This window comes from Hirundo rustica, chromosome 1 (genome assembly GCF_015227805.2).
Source record: "Hirundo rustica isolate bHirRus1 chromosome 1, bHirRus1.pri.v3, whole genome shotgun sequence".
Taxonomy (NCBI): Eukaryota; Metazoa; Chordata; class Aves; order Passeriformes; family Hirundinidae; genus Hirundo; species Hirundo rustica.
Window position 1 is genome coordinate 53024677 of NC_053450.1, and position 25430 is coordinate 53050106.

The 25430-nt window shown below is 37.6% G+C and overlaps 1 protein-coding gene across 2 annotated transcripts in view; it reads right to left on the bottom strand.

Annotated features, from left to right (window-relative positions):
• PIEZO2 (piezo type mechanosensitive ion channel component 2) overlaps positions 1 to 25430 on the bottom strand; it is a 291112-nt gene that overhangs the window by 184032 nt on the left and 81650 nt on the right. For both annotated transcript variants that reach the window (XM_040076457.2, XM_058422237.1), the window contains exon 3: positions 4897 to 5022. In XM_040076457.2, coding sequence (XP_039932391.1) covers positions 4897 to 5022 — 126 coding nt within the window. The remainder of the gene's footprint in view (positions 1 to 4896; positions 5023 to 25430) is intronic.

Here is a 25430-nt window from a genome sequence, read left to right on the forward strand (position 1 = left end):
CACAAGAAGATACACTTACAGTGTATATACTTACAGAGTATTATGATGAGGAATAATTGCACTGATTTATTGGAAGTAAAGTTTAAAATTAACATTGTGGAAAACATTCCTGCTAGTAGTATTGCCATTTTTAAAGATGTTTAAAACTAGTCCTGGGAAAGAACCATACTGTGCATACTGGAGAATGCAACTATTACCTTGTGATCTAATCTTCAATTGCCTGCCTAATGGATTTTCTACTCAAAGAGATGTTACCTAATCTAATAATCAGAATTTTATTCCATCAGAAAACTAACTTAATAATGAAATTCGACTACTGCATGAATACTGTAATATTTCAAAATCATACTGTCTATAATATGGAGATACCAGTGAAACAAGACTAATTATGTAGCTCTTTATGGCTTAAAATTAGCCCAGCTCACCCTTTGGGTATTAATTTTTTTTCCCTTTCTTTATCTGGGAGATAGTCAATGTTAGTTCCACACACTGAAGTTGTGGCTAACCAGAAATCTTTCATTAGGCTAAATAAAGACTACTAACAGCAAATTTTTATTACTGCTAGGCAATAGTCATAAGGCTCTTAAGAAACAAGAGCCTTCTTTTGGCCAAACATTTTAAACACCTCTATCCACAAACCAACATAATTTAGAAAATGCTGTAGCATTCAGTAGCCATCCTGAAAGAGAAGGTGTGTGAACTCTAAAAGAGAAAGTGGATGAAAAAGTTAACAAACCAAAGAAGTTCAACATTCCAGGAATTATCCTAAACTGATTTTGAATTACATAAGCCCAGGATACAAGCAGAATATTTTGAAATGGACCCGAAATCCTATATGTCTTGTTTGTGTTTGCAGATGGCCCAGATAAAACTACTTCTAGATATAAAAGATAAAAGGATGGTTGTTCTTCACTTCCAAAATGAAACTATAACTGTATAAGGTTTAAGAGGTCATAGTCTTTATCACACCTCTAATTTAAACATTTTTCAAGTGTTTCTGTTACCAAAATGAAAATATTATCATAGGCTTTAATACAGCAGTGTGAAAATAAAAAGTAAAAAACTAAAACCAGAAAATGATCTTTTGATTCAGAAAATTGACATTTGAAAATATTGAGACAGACTAAACTACAGAATTTGCCGACAATGTTATCCTGCCCTCTCACCTATTTCCGAAGTTGCCAGCAGTTAGATTAACTACCCAAGGGCCTCTGCAAGGCATCTTGTCCCAGAAAACCCCTCTCACTTTGATTATTTTCGGTATCAAACTTCCTAATGGTGCATTCAACTCCTGCATCCAGATTGGTGATAAATACATTGAAAACAGAACTGAGCCCTGAGGGTCCTGTGGCCCCATTCACCACAACCCTTTAAGCCCTGACCTTCAGCCAGTTCATCAACCAAGCACATCTTGAACCTACTGAACAATTTTTCCAGGAGGACAGTATCAAAACCTTTACTAAAATCCAGGAAAAATACATCCACCACCTTCCCTTCATCCACTGGACAGTTGACTTTACCATATAGAAGGATATCAAATTCGGTCAACAGGCGTTTCCCTTCATGAACCTGTGCTGACTGTGCTTGATGACTGCATTGTCCTTTAAATGCCTTTAAGTAGTACCTAATATAAACTTTTTCATACTTTTTCTAGGAACTGAGGTAGGATAAGAGGTCTGTAGATTCCTGGATCTTCCTTCATGCCCTTTTTGTAAACTGGAATAACACTGTCTGGCTTCCAAAGGTCATGGGAGGACCTCCCCAGACTCCCATGACCTTTGGAAGATAATTAAGAAGGGAGCTGCCATACCATCCACTAGCTCCTTTCATGGTTTAGTTTACTTAAACTTGGAGACATACTACAGTTCCATCAAAATCAAGATAAATATTAAATTTAATGGAAAATGCAAAAATCTATTTATCCAAAGCCCCTTAAAGGTGTTATTGCAGAAGGCCCCTATAAGAGAAGCCACTACCAAACAAGGAGAGAGAACAGTCTTGGCTAAACTTTCTGGAAAAAAAAAAAAAAAAAAAAAAGGGCAAATATCAACTTCCACTATACTGTAAAAATACTCACCTACATAAATATGGGATTGAAAAAAACAAGGTCTATTTTGAAGAAAAGGATTTGTGGGTTTTAGTGAATCACAAATAAAAAGTGTGAGACCACTGGAAAAAAGTACCTTAGAGTAATTCATAAATAAGGAGTATGACTTGCAGACACTTGGGTAATTGTTGTATTTCAGTATATGCTACTAAATTCTCAGCTGAAATAGTGCCTAGCTTTGGACACTCAGCTTCAAGAAATACCTGAAAAACTTTGAGAAAACAGAAGTAGACCAACAACAATAAGAATAATCTCCTTCCTGGAAAACATGATGCATGAAGTAAGTTTGAAGGGGCTGAGGTTGTGTAAATAGAAGAGAATGAGAGAAAAGGGTACATACAACAAATGACTGCAGCCTTCAAATACAAAATGGGTAACCATAAAGACTAATGGAAAGTTTTTCTTTATTTCTACATCAGGTTGAAGGATGAAGACAGGATATTTTGACTAATGGAAGAAAAATTTCCTAATGATAAGCATCAGAAAAGACTGTAGCTGTAAAAAATGTTTTATTAATACTGGATCTGGGTCTGGATAGAGAAATATAACACATCAATCTTCCAGTCTACACTGCTGAACTTCTTATTGAGCAAAAAGAGTTGGATAAACATTAACAGCAAGTCTAAAATGCAGAGATTATAACACTGCGCAGACGCCATGGGCGAAGAGCTGTCATTTCTCCAGCTATGGCTTAGCCCACATCTGCAGTCAGTTTTGTACAGTACTCTTCATGTGGCTGGGGAACAGGAAACCAGAGGGGCTGTGTCACCGCATTGTTACAAGCAGAAGTGCTCTCAAGGTGCTTTCTGGAGCGGGAATTCTGTCTTCTCCTCTCCCACACAGTAACATCTAAATTCTGGTGTTATTAAATGATAGTAAGTCACCTTATTCCCTGACCTAGGAAACACTTTGGTCTTTTCTAGCCCCTATATTCACAACAGTCTTTAACATCTCCTTCAGCACCTGGGGAGTCCAGCAATGCCAGTATCAGATTGCCCTTTTTATTGGCTTCACCTGGATCTCACTGACTCTAACCATAGCAGTAAACAAAATGGTGACAATTTACTCCATATTCAGATGCTGAAATTCAGCAGCTGAATATTTCATGTTGCTAAACTGTTTAAAAACTCTTCGAACAACTTTGGTAAAGCAACTTCTTTCCCAAACAACTCGGGCAGATTTTGGGTGCTCCTCTGGGAGAAATAACATTTCCAACAGGCAACTCCAAATCACTCTTTGCACTCAGGAGACAAAAAGAGCTTAATGGTGAGTGTGTGGGAATGTCCTGTCGAGTGGCCTTGGTGTCAGAGAGCAATCTGATAATATTTAATGCTCTTGTACAGGGATACCCACTGTCCTGTGAGGCCCCAAGTAAGGAGATTGTTACTAATGACAGCTGAAAGAGGCGCTGCTAGACTTGACAATGTGAATAAACAGTAAAAAAAAAAAAAAAAAAAAAGGTACATTTCATCCTGAAGAGTGGACTCTTCAGGATGAAATAATTATTTTAATTCCCACAGCAGTCCGTGGTTCCCACCATAAAAGGAGGAAAAAGACAGTGGTTGCAACTCTTACTTGGAATTCTCTACTCATACAAATGGTGTCTAGATAATGCAATTACTCCTATCTAAGTAAAAATTATGCCTTTATAGTCATAAGAATGTTAAACACATATGGAAAACAATTAATTCAGCTCACTCAGTGAATGATATACATTTAAAAAAAAAATTTTTAAAAAATGGATATTTTTAGATTCTGAAGGCCTGACTTGAACCAAAAGAGCCCAAGATATTCCTGATGAAACTGGTATTTCATGAACACATTTATGCCTTTTATTTTAGGGAATGGTTTAAGCTAAAGGTGAAATGGCAATGCTCACTTCAAGCTTCCTTAGGATTTGGTTATTTAAGCCAAATCCTTTACATCACATAAGGTTTCTTGTCTTGTAGTACAACTGTTTACTCAAGTGGCAGTTACACAACCTTGTGATAAATTAAATGGACATTTATCAAAGGTAAGTTGACAGGCTTAAATGTTAAATGTAAGCACAGTAAGACAAGTACAAATAGTTTCTACCTGGAGGTTACATATCTAAATCACTAGATAGATATTTTAATTAACTTCTGCACAATAAAGAATGTTTGCTTTCTGAATTATTGAACAACATTTCCTGATAGAGGAAGATACAAAATATCTTGCAATATATTTTAAGTAGAGCTTACACATAAATGAAAAATTGAAAATCCTTCCTCGCATACAACACAGACAAGAAAGAGACAAATACTCTTTAGAAGTATAAGTTTCGGAATCAATATTTAAAGTTAAATTAAATGAAAAACTAAACAGAGTTATACCAGAGGGAAAGAATACATGGATAGAGGGAGGTTTGTTACTTAATTTCATTTTACTCTCAATTCACTGAATTATGATCTAATGACACAAATGAGTAGTTTCCTCAGGTTCTGAGGTGATTTTAAGAAAGCCTAAAAGATGAAGATGTTACAAGTCAGTGGTAAACTCAAAGAAAATTCATCTCTGGTGGGAAAGAAATAGTACACACACACACATACATATATATAATAGTTATATATAAATTGCTTTTGTTTCTTAAACCCTTCTAGTCTTCCTGCCTTACTACCAGTAATTTTTAAGGAAAAAAGCTGGAAAACAAGAGCAAGCTGCAAACTCACAGGCTCACAAAGCTAAGTTTCTTATCAACCCTTCACCTTTCAAACCACTGAAGCATTTGGACATTAAAAAGCTAATAAAAACTAAAACGTTTTACTCACAGTTAAAACCAGGTTCAATAGTTTTTGCAGCTTCAAGACTGTTTATTGTAATCTGAAAGATGATGTGCAGCAGCAGAAATGATAGACTGGTGAAACACAGAGATTTCAATAATCGTCCTGTATGCCCTAAAAGACAAAATATACATACATACAGTAGGTGAATATCTGAACATTGCTTAAAGATTTTCAGTATAAAACCATAAGAATATCCTGACCAAGGATATTTCTACCAGTCAGTTCCACATTTATCATGATTGTCCCCTGTGGTCAACATTATAGCAAAAATCACACTTTAATTATAGTTTCTTTGAGTACTCTTTAATCACAAACCACAATGACTGCTATTGCAATTTTTTCCTTTTTTTTTTTGTTTTTTTAAATTAAAGAAAAAAGTTTTTTAAGTCTCCAGAGAGCAATTTTACAACAACAAGAATAATATCACAATGCTTGCCAACAGGTTACCTGGTACTTAGACAAAACATGAATGATACTTTTACTCTTGAGAAAATAAAAGCCTGATAATCTTATTACTCTTTACAAAACTATTACATGGCAAGGGGCATAACAAGACAAACCTCAGTTTGGCTCAGGAGTATAGACAATCTTTAACAGACTGCTTTGCTTTGTACCGACTGTCTTCTTTCCTTCCTTCAGTAGTTTTAAACATAATTTTCAGTATACACTGAAGAACCATCTGCCTGACACATTTGGTCATAGCTCCTCTGTGATTTACTGGATGTCTATTCAAAAGCCAATAGAAAGTATTTGATGAAAACTTAGAAATGCCTTATAAATCCTCTAGGAAATACTCGGCTTAATCACAGCCAAACTTGCAAGGCATGAACAAACAAAGTAAACCATCAGTACTTCAGGAAATATGAATCTTGAAGACAAAACTGAGTTGTTGATAAAAGTCAAACATTAAATATCATCCTACCTGACCTATCTGTAATAACAGTTCTACTTCCAAAGGATTTTATACCTAGGTTTTATACCACTTGTTTCATGCATTTGAGGGTCATTTATTAATTTACAGATCAGAAAACAGCACTGCTGAAATTCTTATCAAAGGCTGTAAATAAAGCCAAAGCTATGGAGGGCAGAACTAGCAGGATATACCTAGGAGATGCTCAGTCTACATGCAGCCTGTTTTGTTCATATTTATTCTGCAAGTGTCTGTTATGAAAGTAGATGATGGTTCACATTCTGTATCTAGTCAATAAACCAGATTTCAATTTTAGAATTTTTATAGTTCAAGCATGTCATCAATGGCCTAAAGAGTACTTTATAAAGTAAAGAATGAGATAAGCTTGATTCAACAATTTTAGAAAGTAATAGACTATCTCCCTCCATCAGATTCTAAATTTTTGTCATAACACTATCCTGAGTGCAGATTTTGAATGCCAAATGTCTGTAATATACTTTCCTTTTCTTTTTTGAAATATAGCAAATATTTTAAAAAAAAAATTAAAATGGTAAGAATGAGCCCATGTATGAATTTTCTGCAATCTGAAAAGGAGTATACATTCACTAGATACATGCTTTGTATGATCTATTCACTTGTCACCAGAATTTACACGAAAAGGAGGCAACCTGGGTGGCAGAGCATTACATCAAAAAGACTGGATATTAAAATCTTTGGGCCATTTTTTCTTCTTCTTCTGCAGAAGCTAGACTGGTGTCCTGTCTTAGGAAAACAACTTCTAAGCACTATAAAAGCTGAAACAATAAAATAGGTAATGTTTTCAAAAGTTTTAGAAGAATGAATGTATGACAAACTAAATACTATTAAACAATTATTTCAATGTGATGTCATATGTAAAGTAGTCCAAGGACTGCTGTATTTTACAATTCTTTTGCAAGTTTCAATATCTGATGCTTCGCTTCTTCATTAACAAATCCCGTGCTCATAGTATTACAAGCACTACACCCTCAGAATACAACTAAACACAACATTAAAAAAAAAAAAAAGTAACCTATCTCAAAGTTTGACAACACAAAATTTCTGGACTTTAAAAGTGTGTCCAAATGTACACATTTCAAAGACAGACTGGTGATTTCTGAATCTCTAAGTCACAAATGCTTCTCAGTGCTTGGGAGTTAATAGATATCAAGCAAGGAATTTTTCATGTGGATTTGAAACCTTTTGATAGAATGGTCTGAGTCAGCATCCATAGGAGAAAACAATGCGATGCAATTAGTCAATGTGGATTCAATTCCCAAACTGTTAGCTCTATCTTTCAGTATTTCTGTATCACTCCAAAATATACCTCAGTTTTAGATTTCCCTTCTTACAAGCTTGAAAACCAACATCTTCGAACTTAAACTGAACAAACCCTTTCTCTTAAAAAGACCTTTTAGAGCTGTCACCCTTTTAAGAATTGTAGAAATGCCAAAAATGTATTTCTTCAAATGCTGAAATGTTGAATGAAAAAAGATCTCCCGCATAAAGCTAGGAAAAAAATTAAAGGACTATTAACACAGGATAATAAATAGCACCTCAGTGCACTGGTAAACATAAACACATAGCTGGAAGGAGCTAAGTATGTACAGAGCAGGTCAGAGCATTCCTCAAGGGCTACTCCCTCCAAGGCCATCAGTGGGACAGGACCACCATCAGGTTCTACTGAGCAGGAGCACTTTGCTTGCACTGCATTCATCTGTGCCAGCAGAAACTAGAAACTACAAGTATTTGGAGAGAAATAAGAAATATTATGACCCAGATTTCAAAAGTTTGGAGCCACATCAACAAGTTGGGAGAAACGGGAGTGCTAAAATGAGTGAATTACTGAACGTGTAATTTATATCGAGGAAGAAGAAGTGACAGATTTGGAAAAGGGATGAGTTTCAATTCATAGTGGGGTTTGGGTAAATCCACTTAACTATGTTTTTACTTACATTTTTCTCTTTCTACTGGAAATTTGGTTCTAAATGGCACAAAGGAATAATTAACCATATGTGTACAGAACTGAGATGGAGAGAAAAGAGACAACTGAAATAAAGCAGAGCTTCTCACAGTGAGGAAGAAAGATTTTTTTCCTCCTTGGATTTTTTTATTCTAATTCACTCGCAATGTTACAATTCCTTTGCTAAAACATACCTCAGCTGCTCAGTTGCCCTAATGCAAAAATCCTTGGGGACATGAATGGAAGCTGAACACCCCACAGAGAAGGAGATATATATTGTTCAGAAAGCTGCGTGGACAGAACAGACATGCAAGAGAACATTGCCACAGCCAATACCAGAATTCACAGCATCAATTCCTTCGTTTCTGTCCTAAATGTTTAGGCTTCTGTATGTCTATCAAGACTACCAAAAAAAAAAAAAAATCTTATGGCAAAACACCTTGGTTTGGAGCTTGAGCACTGGGTTCTGATTTCACTCCACCAACAACTTCTGAAAACAATGGAGGATAGACATGAGAGAGAACATTTGTCTCAGAACTGGGCAGAAGAACTGAGAAAAATGGGCTTGCTTTCAGGCGTCACTGCAGGTGTCACTTCTAATGGTACCCAGTGGGACCAAAACCTGGCATGTAGCTCTAGAAATGTACCCCAGCACACCCCAGAAACCTGGGGAGGTTGCTCCAGCCTCTCTACCCCTCCAGAAAGCTCCTGGCAAAGGGCTTCCTCCCCTCTGATCAAGCCTGCAGGAAGTCAGACAGGATGTGAAGGCTTCATTACCCTCTTTCTCTTCAGCCCAGCTGCAACATTAAACTGGACTCGAGAGGGCCAAAAGCTTTTCAGACGTGGAAGAGGAATCAATTTCTTATTTTTCAAAGGTAATCCAGCCAAGAGCTGGATTAGTAATGGCATGTCCCCCCCAGCCACAGGCACGTAACCTCAGTAAAGCTATTTGGACGTGTTCTAATTGGACTGCTGCCTCCAACACACCCGTGTACCTCTTGACACCATGACTGTACACAAAGTTGAAGCATGCTACCCACATTGTTTCCAACAGCAATGAAAAATTCTTATACATTCATTGCCAGACAGGTAGTCCTCCAATCTTTTTTGCTACCCTCTTCCCTAAAACAACAAGAGTACGGCAGAATTTTTTTGTATACCTGGAACTTTCTGAGAGCTTCTACCACCAGGATGTGCTAATGGGACATGGAATAACTGAATGCAACTTGTCACTTAAAAATCACATATATTAGTTCTTACATGGCCATGAGCCTTAGGCTATTACAAAGGATGATATGATATGATATGATATGATATGATATGATATGATATGATTGATATATTATCGTATATGATTGATATGATATGACATCATATCATATTATATGGCTTGCAAGGTGCATTTTCACTCCACACTGTTTTTTTTTCTATCATTCTGATCTCTTTATGGGGCATAACAAAGAATTGTTTGAATCGCTAAGAAAGTGAAAAATACTGCTAACAATTTATCTTGATTTTTTAAAAATAAACTGTACTATGCTTCTCTATGCAAAGCTGGTAAGTTCAGTGGGTCAGTATCCATTTAAATGCTGTAATGTTATCAGAAAAGGGAGAATAGAGAAGGAAAAATGGAACTTTTAAACTAAAGACTTTTAAATTAAAGACTGTTTACTATTCCAACAGTGTAATTCCATCATCACAATCATACATATGCTGCATAGCTTCACATAAGCAGCAGATTTAAGTGTTTAGGTGTCTTATTTGAAGTTTTTATTACTTTGCAGTGGAATTTTTTTTAAATGTAACTTCAGTGTTGCATTTTCTGAAATTTGTTCTTTTGGGGATAGTTCTAACATCTCTTTAGGCATATATTGTACTCCAAACTGTTATTACACTCCCAATTCTTCTCGAATAGCTATGTTTGGGAATTTTTTTATACAACACTTTCTATTCAGATCACAGTAGATGAAATATCAAAGCAAATGTAATTTTTCATATAATAATCTCTGACAGCACACAGTGAGTGATAAATATTAATGTGCATTTATCTCCTGAACTAGTGACACTTCACCCAATAAAGATACTCTATTCCAGCCATCTGGGATTTTTTTTTTTTTTTTTTTTTTAAATAAACCTCTTCCTCAAGAACAAATATAAAAATAAAGAGCTCAAACTTCTGCAGCACACACAGACTCAGTCCCAAAGAACTTGTTTCAGCTAGAAACTGAAAATCTTAACTTTTTGACTTTCCATCAGGAAACCTAGCATCAGCTCAGAGCCCAGCTGGAAACAAGGTCCCTGCTCCATGATTCCAAATAGGATTCTGTCAACATCATCTAAACTGCAGACTGGAACAGCTGGGGGTGGGAAATTAGAAAAACATTTAATTCACAATACATGTCTTTTGGAAAAAATCTGGCAGTTTTGGAGTCATATGATCCGCAAGGAAAAAAAAAAAAAAAAAAAACAAACAAACACCAAAAAACCCAACAAATCATAATTTCTTATTAAAAGAAATCCCACCCTTGGCCAGCTCTGGTTCAAGTGCCTTAAGACACCACAACTACCTTATTGATATAAATGCAAGGAAAGAGTTCTGATTTGAAGTTGGTTTCTGCCAAAGGTTCAGAGGCAATAAAAATACAGTTGGTTCCAGACAATCATGAGGAAAATGTCATCACTGAGTTCAGCATGAACATCAGCCACTTTGGCCGCAAGTATATGCACAGCTTCACACATTTAAATTTACACACCAAGGAAAGTTTACAAGAATGAAAGGAGCACTGAGATATCCATCCTCCATTTGACAGGAAAACTTTATATTTCAGTATGGGCAGTCAGCAACACCGAAGAACGTGGGCCAGTTCCCTTTCCTGAATTTACTGCTACTATTGCACACTAATTAACACTTAATACACCAGGACACCTCCTGATGCCCATGGAAGATGAAAAAGGGGTTCAATTATAAGTTCTAAACTCAGCTGAGACTTCCAGATGACTACAGGGTCACATTTGCAAGGCACAAAGCAATTTAGCCCTGTTGTAGAAAGCACTTTTTTGAGCATGCACATCTTTGAGCATGTAGACAGGGACTGAAGGGCTCTCAGTGTTGCACAACAGGGTCATAAAGTAAGGCTGACTGCTTCACTCTTAGGGTATCGATACTTGATGTGATCCATACTTAAAAGTGCACAGGTTGCAAATCAGTGGGAGCCAAATCCTTTTAGATGCCTCTCAGATGATAATTTTCTCTGGTTTTCCTTACAGGTAGGCATAATCTCATTGTTTTCCACTCCTCATGCACTTTTGGATGTGAAGACAGACACCACCTTCCAGTTTCAGGTTCTGTAAGAACAATGCCAATGGCAGTTGCACTTTTATTAAACAATGTTTCCCAGATGTAAAACATCCATGGTATTTCTATCTGCACAATGCAGCTGTGCCTAGAGGTTTGGCCTCTTGAGTGCTGAAACAATGGGATAAAGCTATCAACAATGGATAGAGGAAGGCAATTGCTTGGAAGGACCATTCTAAGAATAAAAATTTGAAAATGGAGCGCCTTGTACACTGTGCAATTATATTGTGCAATGTCAAGTCATTGATCCACCAAATAAAGTATCTGCATATCAGCTCTTGTTCACTCTTACATCAACACCTTAAGTAGACTCAAAAAAGACAATGCTTAAATCATCCAGAAGCTGCCAGGAATTATTTTAATGGTTAAAAATGTGCTACTTAAAGTGCTGCCATCCTTCCACTGCACAGTTAGCAGTACATCTATATTTAGCTTAATAGAAAATGCATTAATATTTCCCTTCCCCCCCCCAAGAGTATCTTATATTTCAACATCTTCTACCCAGAGGATGTCAGCCTACCAAAGCCTTAAATTGGGCAGACATAAGCACTGCAAAAATACAGATCCAGTTGGTTTACTCACTGGATTTACAGCAGCAAGACAAAAATAGGAAGCAACCAACTAATGTCATTGTCTATTCTGTACCCATCCAGGCCCAAACCTCAAAATGTGTAGCCACAAACAACAGCTCAAGACTTCATGCAATTATTTTAGCTGTGTTTAAATGTGTGTGTTCAAGCAGCCACACTGAAATCCAGACCATAGAATTACAAGTTCTAGATTCAGAATTTTCAGCAAAAGCTTTGCAATGGTTGAACAGTTTTGTCCATGCTTTCCTGAATGTATCCCTTATTCCCATGTGCAGCCAAATGTCACAATCTACAACTGTGACCAATAGAAAATTTTTCCAATAAATTTACAAAAAAGCCATGATTCCTTAATTTCAAACAGCTCTTTGTACTATCATGTATTCATTTGCATTTCAAATTGGAATATTGCATGGATGATAGAGCCACATGAATTTGCAACAATGTATCACAAGATATGTAATTACCTGAAAATCTTACATTACTTTTAAAAGTAAAGATATACTTTTCCAGGTTGTATATTTGTACACAAAATGCAGCTTCAGTTACACTATTCATACACTAACCAGTTCCCTCATATTTCTCTTTCTGCTTCTCTCTCTTTTAAAAATACTACAGAGTTCTAAGAAGGAAAAAAAGTTATTCTAGAGATAGACACTTACTTTGCAGGAGTGCCAACCAGACTTGGGTAAACACAGACAAAAATGCTGTGTAATTAAAGAAAAAAAATATTTAGAAATGAAAACATAAAAGTCCTGCATGGCATAATAAATGTCTCCTTACTCTAACTTGTTGCAGGATTTCCTGTTTTTCCTAGAAGTTCTCGTGCCCAGAATACTACTAGAACTGAGCTGTATCCCCTGCATCAATAGACAGTACCATCGTTCAAGCTACTCATAATCTCTGAGTTGCAAGTTTACACAGGCAATTTACCCATTTTGTTAACAAAATATTTTTTCAGACAATTCTCAGAACTTGATAATCCATTTTTTATCCAGATGACATTCACAAGCTTTCAAAGCAAATAACAGCTACTTGATGTCTGCTTCATAATTTGACAGGTGGCTGTACCAAGCTAAATACAGGAAATAAACATGATCTCACATACTACTGCATATGAACTGAGAAATTTTAAGTCAGAGCTGTTCTTTCACAAGAGAATTTGAGGCTTTTAAAGCGGAGTTCCAGCTCCTTCCCTTGAGGAACTAGCCTCTGCATGTTCACCCCTACCAGATAATATTTATTTTGAATTCAAATTAATTTAGTCATTATTGTCTGTTAGAAGCAGTGCTTGCAACTTAGTTTCTTCATTCCTCTATTACTGTCATAAAGAAGAGGTAATTATCCAACTCTGTTCCTTCAACAATAGAGAGTCTCAACAGCTACCAAGTGATGGCAGATGGCAGCAGGGGATGTGCTACAGAGGCAAACCACATTTTCAGAAAAATCTGTACTTACTAGGAGGAGAATAATTTCCTTTCTTGAATACCTACCCACATACGTTCATAAGCAGCAAACAAATGTGATTCAGGGCAGAGTGAGAGAGGAAGGCTAGAAAACCGTGTAAATAGGGCTGATACAACCACGGCAAACCAAACCCCGCGCCATGCCGATTTCACTAGGGAGTGGAAACTGTGGTATGAATTTCTACCTTTGGCAGAACTTCTCCCAAAAACTCTAGAGGCTGCTTCAGCTCAGAAAGATTTGCAAAGAGTTTAACATCAGTATCTCCAGCAAAACATAATGCAGCTCATGACCCAGTCAAAAAGCCCCTGAGTCGAAATGCATTGGCATTTCAACTTCAGCTTTGCATTTCAAAAGTGTTAAGCCCTCTTGTCAACAAAGAGCAGAAGTAACCTGTGCAAGGCCATAGCATCACACATGCTTCAGGGAATCAGAAAGATGGTAAAGCAAATTACTTGTGTAGGAGATTTGGTTCTCAAAGTTTCCTGGTGTTTGAGATTATTATGTGATGCCTACATGCCACCTGGGCCATGACACTTTTTTCTCTCTGAAAAAAAATAAAATTACTTTCAAAACACCTGTTCCAGTGGGCAAATGGAAGATGACCTGATAGCTTTCTATAAACATCTTTTCATTTACCTATTTTTTTTCTTTCACCAAAACTGGGTGTTTTTCTAAGAAAATTAAAATACAAACTCCCTAAGAATCTAACTAGGTTGAATTCTAGTAACACATTCTAATAAAATTCTGTAAAATTTTATAGAGAAAGAGGTTGCAGGAAGTAAGAGAAACACAGACCAATAAATCTGACTCACATGTTTGGCAAATTGGTAAAAACTAAAACACAGCTGATAATTAGACAGTCAGGTAAGCACTACATGGGTAGGAGTGTCCAGGTAGTTACCAGAGAAAATGGCAAGTCTTACCAGACCTTGCAAATTCTTATGGAAACCAGAGAAACTGTTTAGAAGGATATTTTAGATAATGCAGGAAATTCAGTTTTCAATAAAATTCTGCTGTGTATTTCAGAGGAACAACATTCTGTCAAAGGCTTTACAGGAAATGTTCTGTCTTGGGAATAGAGGAATAATCATCTTGGGATGTAAGAGCTTTGCCTGATGGTAACTTTTGATTTATTTTTCAGTCCACTTGCAAGAAGTACAGGGGGAACACAATGAGCTGGAGGGGGGGGGACGGCCATGACAGCTGACCTGAACTGACCAAAGCAGCCATCCACACTGTATGGTGTCATGCTCAACATATAGAGCCGGGGGAAGAGGGATGAAGGGTTTGGAGTTTAAGTGTTTCTGCCCAAGTCACCATTACATGTGATGGAACCCTGTTTTCCTGAAGGTGACTGAACACCTGCATTCCCATTTGAATGAACTCCTTGTTTTGCTTTGCTTGCACACATGACTTTTGCTCTACTTTGAAACTCTCTCAATCCATGAGTTTTCTCACTTTTACTCTTCTTTCTCCCCATGCCGAGGTGGGGAAGTGAGTGAGTGGCTGGGTGGGACTTAGCTGCCTGCCAGGGCTAAACCATGAGAGTGGTGTATAAATATACATGTAATCTAGACAACAAGGAACTCAACTGTGCTTACAGAAATACTTGATTTTTCCATGAGAAGAAAACACAGCATTGCTCAATACTTCACAAAAGGCTTATACTAAGGAAGAGTGAGGCTCAGTGAAACACTGAGTGACACCACTAATGTTTCCTTTCAAAAGGTATGCAAAAGCCATTCACTGGAACGTCCAGAATACCAGGAAGAGAATAACTAGATCTGTATTATCACTATTATATCAATTCCGTGTATCCATACACAACAGTTCTCCTCTCTTAAAATTTCTGTGTGTAAAAACATAACTGTAATATTGTCTGTTGGGTTCTAGGTAGAACAAAGAAAGAAATTTTCAGAAATAATCCACTATCTTCAACTCAAAAATGTTACCTATTAATCTCCTTACAAGGCTACAGCTCAAGACCATAAATGAACGATCATATTTCCATATGAAAGTAACAGTTGTAGTTTTTGGATAATGACTGCAGAGGGAATCAAACAGTCCATTTGCACCCTACTGCTCTGTTTCTCATAGTGGAAAAAAGGGGCCAACATTACAGTAAGGCAAGCCCATGCTTGCAAGCTGACTTTAAGACAAATGTAGAGTTGGGTAATGAATGAACAGGGGTGCTCTTCCCTCTTAGGATGGTTGGTACCATGGGGCAGACATTTGGTGCCAACTCTCCAGACACTTACAAGATAAAAGATAGAATCCATACCAGCCAAAGACACTGTGAAATCTTAAATTGCTTCTGTGAACAAAATGAATGGCGGATACTGAGAAGGGAGGAAAAGAAAGATAAAGAGTTGCATAGTAATACACAGATCTTGGATGAATAAATTTATTGACATGTTAATTATATGGATTTAACAAACCCTAGAATGAAAGGGAGAATGTTTACCTTAAAATTTTCATAATTATTTTTAAGCAAGTAGAAAAAATTCAGTTTCTGGGAAAACTAAAACTCAAGAAAAGGAAACTAAAAAGAGTGACAGGTCAAAATGGGGGAAAAAACCAAGCCAGGTGTGGAACTAACTCATAATCTGAAATATCCATCATCCAGCCCACTGTGAAATCACTAGAAACTGTGAACATAAAAGAAGCTAAGAACATCTGTATCTACACCTGTACAAACTGAAAGTCCATTATCACCAGTAATCAGCAGCAGTGTAAACAGTTGTCCAGGGTAAGCATACGAGAAAATTAATACTCCCTCCAAGTCTCTAATCTCTTGCAGATTGCTTGAACCAGATCTGTTCAGCAAACATCTCCCTTGTGAACTTCCCCAGTGCCTTTCTCAACCATGTGAATTTCCAGCTCATACGATATGTGTATTGCCACAGGGCAATGGCTCACTGTATGAAGAACATCTTTTTGCTTCACAGTTCTCATGTTATGAGAAAAAGAGAAACTGGTCACTATCCATCCTTTCCCCATCACCCATCAATTTGTATCTCTCAATCATACAGTTTTCCATGCGCATTTTTTCTCAGCTAGAGCCCCATCATACTTAGCTGTTCCTCAGATGCTTCTGCACGGACTTTAGTTATCCCCATCCATCATCTCTAGACTCTCTTCCAGTTCTGCTACAGTCCCTTTGGGATAGAGCACCACTACCACGACAAAACACAGACACCTTATGGCTTTATACAGCAGTACAAAGATCTATTTACTTTCCATTTTATTCCTTTGTGCTCACATCTATTTTCTCAACATCTGCTGAGGCTCTGAAGTAATGTTTCCACAGATACACAGATCACAAGTTCTCTATTGCATTCCTAAGGGTCAATGTCAGCTCACTGACCAGCATTTTATCTTGGTGTGATTATTTTTATATATATATTTTTAATATATATAAGTATATATTTTTATATATACTTGTCCCACAAGAATACCAGTGGGGTAAAAGGAGACCAGTACATTCACTGACTAAAGGGGTCACGATTTTTTTTTTTTTTTTCCCCCTCAGAGATGCAACTTAGTGTATAAAGGTTACCAGATGCATGCCCTGTTAAACATGTGATATCTATCTGGAAATTCCAACTATCTCCACTACAGGAAATATCCTTCAAAATTCTCTTGTCACATCAGATATTTTCAAAGACTAAGTTTTATCTGCATGCTTCTGAATAAATACATTATCTCAAAACACAATTTATCTATTCTAGTACCTGGAGCTTACAGTAGGAACGAGTGCCTAACGATAAATCAAGTTTGTCATAGATTAACTTATTTAATCCAGACATTAAAAACTACCCAAAAGAAAGTACATGCAGTCTTTTAAGATAAATGCTTGAGTTCTTCTCTACAGTCCTCTGGGATTTTATCAAGGTTTTTTGAAAGGCTGACCAATTACCAAGCATTCACTGCAAGTCCTTGGCTAAGTAATGCTTGCATCCAACTAGATCATTTATGTCTGGCATTTTGTCCACTGGGGTAGACATAAAATGATCAGTAGTTTCATTCTTTCACGTACAGCAAAAATTATGGGAACCCAGAAGCCAAATGTAGTAAAACTGCCTCAACACTGAAGCTGAATTTGGCATCTATGCTCTGCACACATGTAGCTCAATTGTTGTCCAAGCAGCTTTTCGGGATCCAAGAGGCCTCTGCAGTGGTATATGAGACATCATTGCAATTCAGCTGGGATTTCTCAACATCTGCCTTTCTGCTAGAAGGATTTGGAATCATCCCCTGGACCAAAGGAGGGACAACAATTTCAGACAACCCTTGCAAGCATCACTAGGGATTGGAATAGAAGGCTGCACCATTTACACCTCCTCCTGTAGCTTTTTATAAAAGTTTGCTACTGGAGCACTTTTAAATACTTTCCCCTTTGATAGGAAATCTCGGTGTGGAACTAGACAGTCAACATGTAGAGAGCGTAACAATATGGAAGGGTATGTAAGATGATTGATTGGAATGGATGTACTACCATGTTTTACAGAGTACAGTTTTAGCATTCTGCAAAGCAAGGAAGTGCAGCAGAACAGCTTACTGTTTTCATGGTTTTAAAATGGTTTCATGACTTTTAAATGGACACTGATGTTGCCTTTGCAGAGAAAACAACAAAAACAAACAAAAAGAAACAAGCAAACAAAAAACCAAACCCCCCAAATGAAAAAAGGGATCATTAAGAGGCATAAAATGTAGAGACCATGGCAGATATAAAGGGTGGAGATATTCCTTTTCTCTTTACAACTTATAAAAGTAGTTTAAGGTCTTTGCCGTGGAATGTGAGCAAAAAGATGCCCGTGATCCTGCACTTTGTACCTTATGTTGAATGTTAAAGGGCACTAGAAATTTCAGTCTTCAAATATCCCTGATAGCCTGAGCTTGGGTCCAATCTGCGTTATCTCCATAATTCCAAAAAGAAAAGCAATCAAAGATTTATTTTGTATCTCTCATACATGGAGATTCAAGTGGGAAAGGCAAGAAGAAAACCTTTGGCTATGTGATCTCCAAATGTCCTCTAAGTCGCTGACATCACTGAAGTAAAGTCTAATCTGCAATTTGCATAATCTCATTGTCACTACTTCTGTTATGAATGAACTGGAAAAAAAAAAAAAAATCCTAGAAGTTCTTAATCCAAGTATTTCTGGGATAAGGAGAGAATGAGTACTTTTTTAATACGAAAGAAATTGAAGCATGCTCACTCATAGATTGGTTTTACTTTTGGATAACCTCAAAAATACTGTTATAAGAAACAAAGCTTGCTTTTGAAATTTTTATGGAGACAAAAATGGACATGCTTCAGTTTAGCAGCATATATGTATATATAAAGTCGTATGCATACAGAAGTAAAAAACATATTGGTCACATAAATACAGGTAAAGCAGACAATCTTTTCTCAGCCCACAGTACAGTTAACAGTCTTACTTGTATGCTGAGAGGGAAAACAATACCAAATCAATTTCGTCATCTAGATTTAGACTTAAAAGAAAACACTATTCCTTCTGCAGTTCCAGCATGGCTTATATTGGACACCGGAAAAGGAAAGATTTGGCTTCATACAGCATTATCTCTGTATCACAACCAGAATCAAATGTAAATGTAATTTGGCTGTTTCATATACTTAGCATAAAATGAAATCACTTTGAAATTTAGCCTTGTTTTTAAATATTTTGCTGTTTTCCATTTTCACATACATAATACTTTGCTACTAGTCTGTAAGACTGAAGTATAACTGTATTTACAGTTATACTGAAAGAAAGAAATAATTCAGATTCCAACATGATGTGTTGGTGTATAATAAAGCGACGTGTCAAAAAAAATCATACTTCTGTGGATTCTGTAGGATTATTAGAATTCAAAAAGTCTTTCACTATCAGTGAAGAGGAAAATGTGTATTTGATGTTATACTCCAGCATTCCAACTAAAACACCGGTGTACAGTGTAAACAAACAAACAAACAAAAAAAACAGTCCTACAAACTCACAGATATATACTACTGTAATAAAACACATCTGTATTCAGTACTTAGCCAGTAGCCTAAGCTATTTTCCAGTCACACAAATTCAGACCTTTTCTTCATCTACAACATACTAAAAATATTTAATATGAAGTGATGTTCACAAAGTTCACAAAAGTGGAAGTCTGATTCTATTTTTGATTGCCAATGTTAAAAAATTCAGGCTGAAATTCAAGTTGCTAAAGGAACTTTTACAACACTTGGCAAGAAGGATGAAATGCCACTGTACAGCTCAAGAAATCAAAAAATAAAACTATTTTGTTTGAACTTACCAAAGCTTAGGTATTTCTTTATATTTTTTTCCACACAGCAAAGTGAAGAATTTCCACATTGGCAAATATCAACATTTCCTCACCAAAAAAAAAAAAAAAGCATCTGATTTTGCTATAGCACATATTCCTCTGAATTAAAAACTATTCACTAGGAATTTTTCATAGAGAGTTACCAAATAGCAAGAAGTGAGAAGATGTTGGGAAATAACACCAACAACACACAGCATCAGCATGCATCCTCTGAAGCGCTAGTGACACTTTAAAGCAGGACTAAACTGGCTGATTTCACACAGGCGAGGGGTTTGCATAACAGATGACAGAAAATCCTGCTATTCAGGGCCATTTGCTGGGGATAACCCCTGGAGCACATTCAGGGCTCTCTGCCACATGTAAGTGATGCAACCTTGTAAACACGTGCTAAAACAACCGTGTTTGTGTTCAAACACCGCCACGGCAACACTTGATCTCTCTGTGCAATGGACAGCTCTCTCTGTACGTATGACTGAGCACATACTCAGGCATGCAGTAGCATTAGCATCACTTCAGGTTGGTGCTGAACCACACCCAAAAGCTGGGGTATTAAAGGCTGAACAACACCCCACCTTGGCTCCACTGCAGAAGCCCTGCACCGAGCACTCCCCGGCAGTGGGACACGCAGCTCCTGCCTGCTGCCCACTCTGCCCAGCAATGGTGGGGATGGACAGACCAGCCTGCTCCACTTCGGCATCCCACGAGGGACACGCATGCCCTCCCCTGGAAGCTTGGCTCGGCTCCACTGTCAACATGAGCCAAGTTTCCAGCAGTGTAACACGGATATTTCACTCTCTGACCCTCCACTGCAGCCCAACACAAATACTGGGGGTGAGACAGCCTGCCATGACAGTAGTTGAACAGCTCTCTGGGTTTCTGCTCTCCCCAGACACTGGAAGAAGCCGTATTCTCCTTTATGATTATACCACGTTTCCTTGTGTATGTCAACTGTTCCTTAGTTACAGAAAACTGTACTCTTTCCAGGCAAGTTTAATGAATCTACAGAAAATGAGTAAATTTTATTTATTTTTTTTAAAAGCATTTTGCAGTAACTCCCAGAAGGAACGAACATTTTTATTTACAGCCTTGTCTGCTCATATGTGAACACATTTCTATGTAGCTGCCTCATGGTAGCATATCCTAGCCATCTTGTAATGAAATTATTGTGAACGTATCAGCAAGACATGATCCCACATATTTAAGTCATTACTGCAAACTTTGGCTTAGATCAAAGTACATTAGTTATTTTAATTACAGCTGAGTCAATCTCCATTAGGTACGAATAACATTTGGCCAAACTTTTCTCTGTCTTTTAAGCTAAAGGAGCCTCCTTTAAATTTTAATCTTGAACTCATGTTTTTGAGATTTACTTAATTACTACAACTCTGGCTTAACTCTCACACTACCATTATCTCTTGCTTAGGAAAAGTGAAAAGAATTCTAGTACAAAACGGCATCAGTTTGACCAATATTAATCTCCTAGACCGATTTAATACCTAATTACTAAAACACAAAAGATAACAGATTGGAACACAGTAAAAAGCTCCTGTTTGCAGTACTATGAGGATGATATTTTTAGACATCCAAGGACCTCTACAGAGATTTTTCCAGAGAATACTGGCAATAATTGCAGATGTACTGCAAGATGTTACAGCAGTGATGCCCCTCAACCAACATTCCTCTGTGGATTTCTTTAAGAAAACACAGGTGCTGGAACAATTGCACTTACAATACCACCTTCATTTAGTCACTTTGATCCTCCATAATATTTATTTATAAGTGTTTCAGTGATCATATTTACATGCCAGGGCACTGTGATGCAATTTTTACTTTTTTTCCCCACTGCTGCTGAGAGTAAGACCATGGTGTCAAATCGTGTGCAGAAAGGGAGGACATCACTGTGGGGACAAATAAGTTCAAAGAGGGTGCCCCACATGAAGATGGCAAACCAAATTGTGCATGGGCTCTCAGGCAAGGCTTCCACCCACTGCCGATGCTCAGGAATCTTCTCTGGGACATCAGAGTATCCAGCTTTTTGTTCATGTTTGATGGCAACTCAGCGTCATCTTTTTCCTTTGCTTAAGGGGATTCAGATCCCATTATGCACTGCATCACCATCAGAGGCTGCTGGCTGAGCCTGCAGGAACCTGCTCAGATCCAACAGGCATCCCCCAGTGGCCAGATGAACCACAGTCCTGGATCACAGCCGTCCTCACTTTTCCATGCAGGAGCCACTAACCTAAGTGCCACATTGTCTTTGCCATTGTCTTTGAGCCTACCAGCTTCTGTCCTTGGGGAGCACAGCCCAAGGGACACAAATCCATCTCTTTCAACAGCTGTGACCCTGATACCTGACAACTCAGCCTTGCCAAGCCAAACTGGGAACATTGCTGGAGATAGCTCACATACTGGGAATTTGAGATACTTGAGGTCAGCTGGCAGCTGCTCATAGATTTTGAGGAGCAGTGTTTTTATTTGGACATCTAATATGGAGCTTAAAGCAGTAATAGGCATCAAATTGCTCTTGGAATACTACCTTCTCTCCACAAACTCCTTCAGAAAGGTCTAAACACTTCACATGGTTCCTTTCACAGCTACTCTTATTTATGCTTATAGCTCTAGTGTACAAAATCTTCTTTGAATCTGTAAGCCCTGTAGTGGCTTAGAAATTTCTAGAGCTGGCATCTGGAGAAAGGGAAGGGAATAAGAAGGAAATTATCTCATGTTTTGAAAAATATTCAGCAATTGTTATCTACAATCTGTCTCTCAGTTATTCCCAGTCCCCTGAATATTTCCTGAAGTCTTCCTAAGGCCAGTCAGAGAACAGAGGCAGCCCCATGTGATCAGCATAACCATTCATCACAGGAGGCTGGAACTAGAAGATCTTTAAGGTCTGTTTCAACTCAAGCCATTCTGTGATTCAAAATACCCTCAAATTTAATAATGGCTGACAAGTCACAAAGCCAAATTCTGACTTCTGAAAATGATCTGCGGATTTCAGAGACACTTACTGAAGCGTCACTGTTCCTGTTTCAAATAGAAGTATGTTCAAGAAAACACATCTAGGTACTCAAAAGCACCTAGAATGAATATGCAGAAGACTCTGGAAATCAGAAAAGGTCCCAGATTATTACTTTCTAAAGCATTTAGATTCTGCATTATTGGACGTTTAAAACAAACAAACAAACAAACAAACAAACCAAAGAAACCACATTTCTTCCTTTAATAACCTCAGCACCTCTCAAATGGATCATATATGTCTGATCACAAACACAGTAACTGATGTATTAACATAACGGTAGGGCTTTATGCATTCAGAAGGGATCCCAGGTCTCAAAGTCTGTGGAAACACAGAAGAAGAGACTTAAGAAAGATTCTCTCTGGTGCAAATGTACCAGCAGGCATGTTAAGAGGGTATATTAAGTAACTTGACATGGTCCTGTTAAAAATCAGTGATGTTCCCAGTTTAAAAGGGCATGTACAGAAGCAGGCTGTGAAAATATTCCAGGAATGCAGCCATTCACTGCAGAAGTGTATTTCAGGTTCAAGGATTGCAAGACAAGGAGGAAAATCTTCCATGCACATGTATGTGTGCTTATCTCCTCCCCCCACCAAATTCCAGCAGCAGAAATCATGTAGGAGAAGGAAAGAATAACCAAAAGTAGCTAATGACTCTTAAATCATTTTAGGAAAGGTGAATTAAGTATTAGAAACAAGTTCTGAATAAAACCACAGTATTTAAATAAATAATTTTTTTAAAGGAAGGTAAAAAGGGATCTGTGTCATGCAGAAGAAATGGCATGGTAAATTAAAAGGATCTTTTTTTACCTGGAAATTACAGGCTACTGAATGCAGAAGAGAAACATCCTGGAATTTGAAATATGCTTAAACGGCCTAAAAACCAGAAGAGGTGTTGTCTGCCATCCAAAATTACTTTGAAGAGATGACAGACAATTAAGGGAAACTTTGAGTCATCATCCAGTGTTGCTTGCTTAACCATACAAAAAGAATGAGACATAACACTATTTTTTTCTAGAACTTAAATGCTCTTTCTCTTACTGAAATCTATTACCTTCTGAAAGAGAAAACCTCCACACTCTGTAAAATCTGAATGCTGTGAGCTAAACATAATACACTGGCTTAGGAAATTAGCCAGCCAATCTAGATTGAAGCACCTCAGCAAATTAATTTAATATTTAACAGGCACAGCTCTTCCAGAAAAGGACTGTAAAGCTGAATGTGAAGGGTGAACGCTTGAGCTGGTGTGAATCAGCATCGCTCCATTGAAGTAAACTGCACTACAGTGTTCAAAGAGGATGAGAATCAATGCTCTGATTTACATAAATAACTATTAGCAAATATACCCAATATTCTGCTGAAATTTTACATGCCAGTCAGACTGCATTTCTCACCTCCAGTCCAAGAGCATACATGTAATGGCTCTGTGCAACTCTCTCTTGGTAACGTGAAGACAACATTTGGCAAAAGAAAGCCTTCTGCAAACATACAACATGAGCTCAAAAATATTGTTGCTTTTCCACTGACAAAACTGATTTATCTTTAGCTACCAGATGGACTCAGGAAAAATGGATGAATTCTGTAATAGAGATGGAATGCCCTATTTTATGTATGTCTCATTACCATTCTGTACTCCCCTTTTCTCGGACTTCAGTAGGATTTTAAAAAGGGGAACTTTGACTTAAAACCTCCCTATTTTTAAGAGTTTGTTTGGGGTTTTGCAGGGAAGAATTTCAGTCAGCTTGCCTTTAAACTCTAGGACATTCAGATTAGGGAGAAACTAACTAGTAAAATTCCTCTAAAAGCAAATATCATATTTGTAACTTCAACAACCTCCTTCCTTTCAGAGTCCTAACAGTTGTGTCCTGAGTCCTAGATGTTCATCTTGTCACTGCTTAGAAGAATAGCAAATCTCCTGCTCCCACCATGAACAGCTTGGCAATCAGGGTCAGGTCTTGAATTGCACAGGTTCAGTGTTGGCAAAATAACTAATGTTATTTTTTTGCAGGACTGCAAATGACCTAGCTTCTCTTACCAATTCTACTAATTAAAAAAAAATAAAAAATCTATAATTATCCTATTTTCCTGTCAGGCAATAACTACTTATGCTATTAAATAAAATGTTCAAAGTCCTGCAATCACAAGCAGCAGGAGAGTGCAGGGAGCAGGACTCTGAATCTCTGATCCACACCATCACCACAATAGACAGGAGAGTGCTCTGGAACAAGGAAGCACAGAGGAACAATCAAAGACCCTCAGCAGGGCAGCCGGGGAGGAGAAAGAATAAATAACTCAAGTGTTTGCCGCACGTGAGAGCAGGCCGTTGCTTGTTTCCAAGATCCCAGGCATGGCATCTCTGAAAATCTGTCCTTTGTGAGTAGCTGAGTCAAGGACAAAACTAAATTGGGTGCACATTTTTAAAGTATTATTGTTTCCAGATACTTAGCAACACTCTTTCATTAGATGTGCCTATATTCTTGGCTGCCTGTGTGTGTTTACAAGCTTCCTCATCATATTTCCTGTAACGCTCATCACAGTACAATAACTATCAGGTTCTTTCTTAGTCCTTGATTCCCTTGCAAACCAAAACAGTTTTAATAATTTCCCTAACTTAGACCTGCTGAGAGTCATCTTGGCACAGCACACACATGTGAGCAGGTCACTGACCTCTGACACACTGTTTAACCTTCTGCTTCCTACCCCACACTCTTTCCCTCCTATTTGTAAGGAAGCAGCTTGCAGCTTTGAATATGCCTTTGTGTGAGTAGGCTTCCTGCCTAAGGAAGTAGCATCAGTTTCAGCTGAGGTGTCAAGGCACTCTGCTGTGAAAAACAGTACAGTTCAAAACACACCACGCTGTTTCGC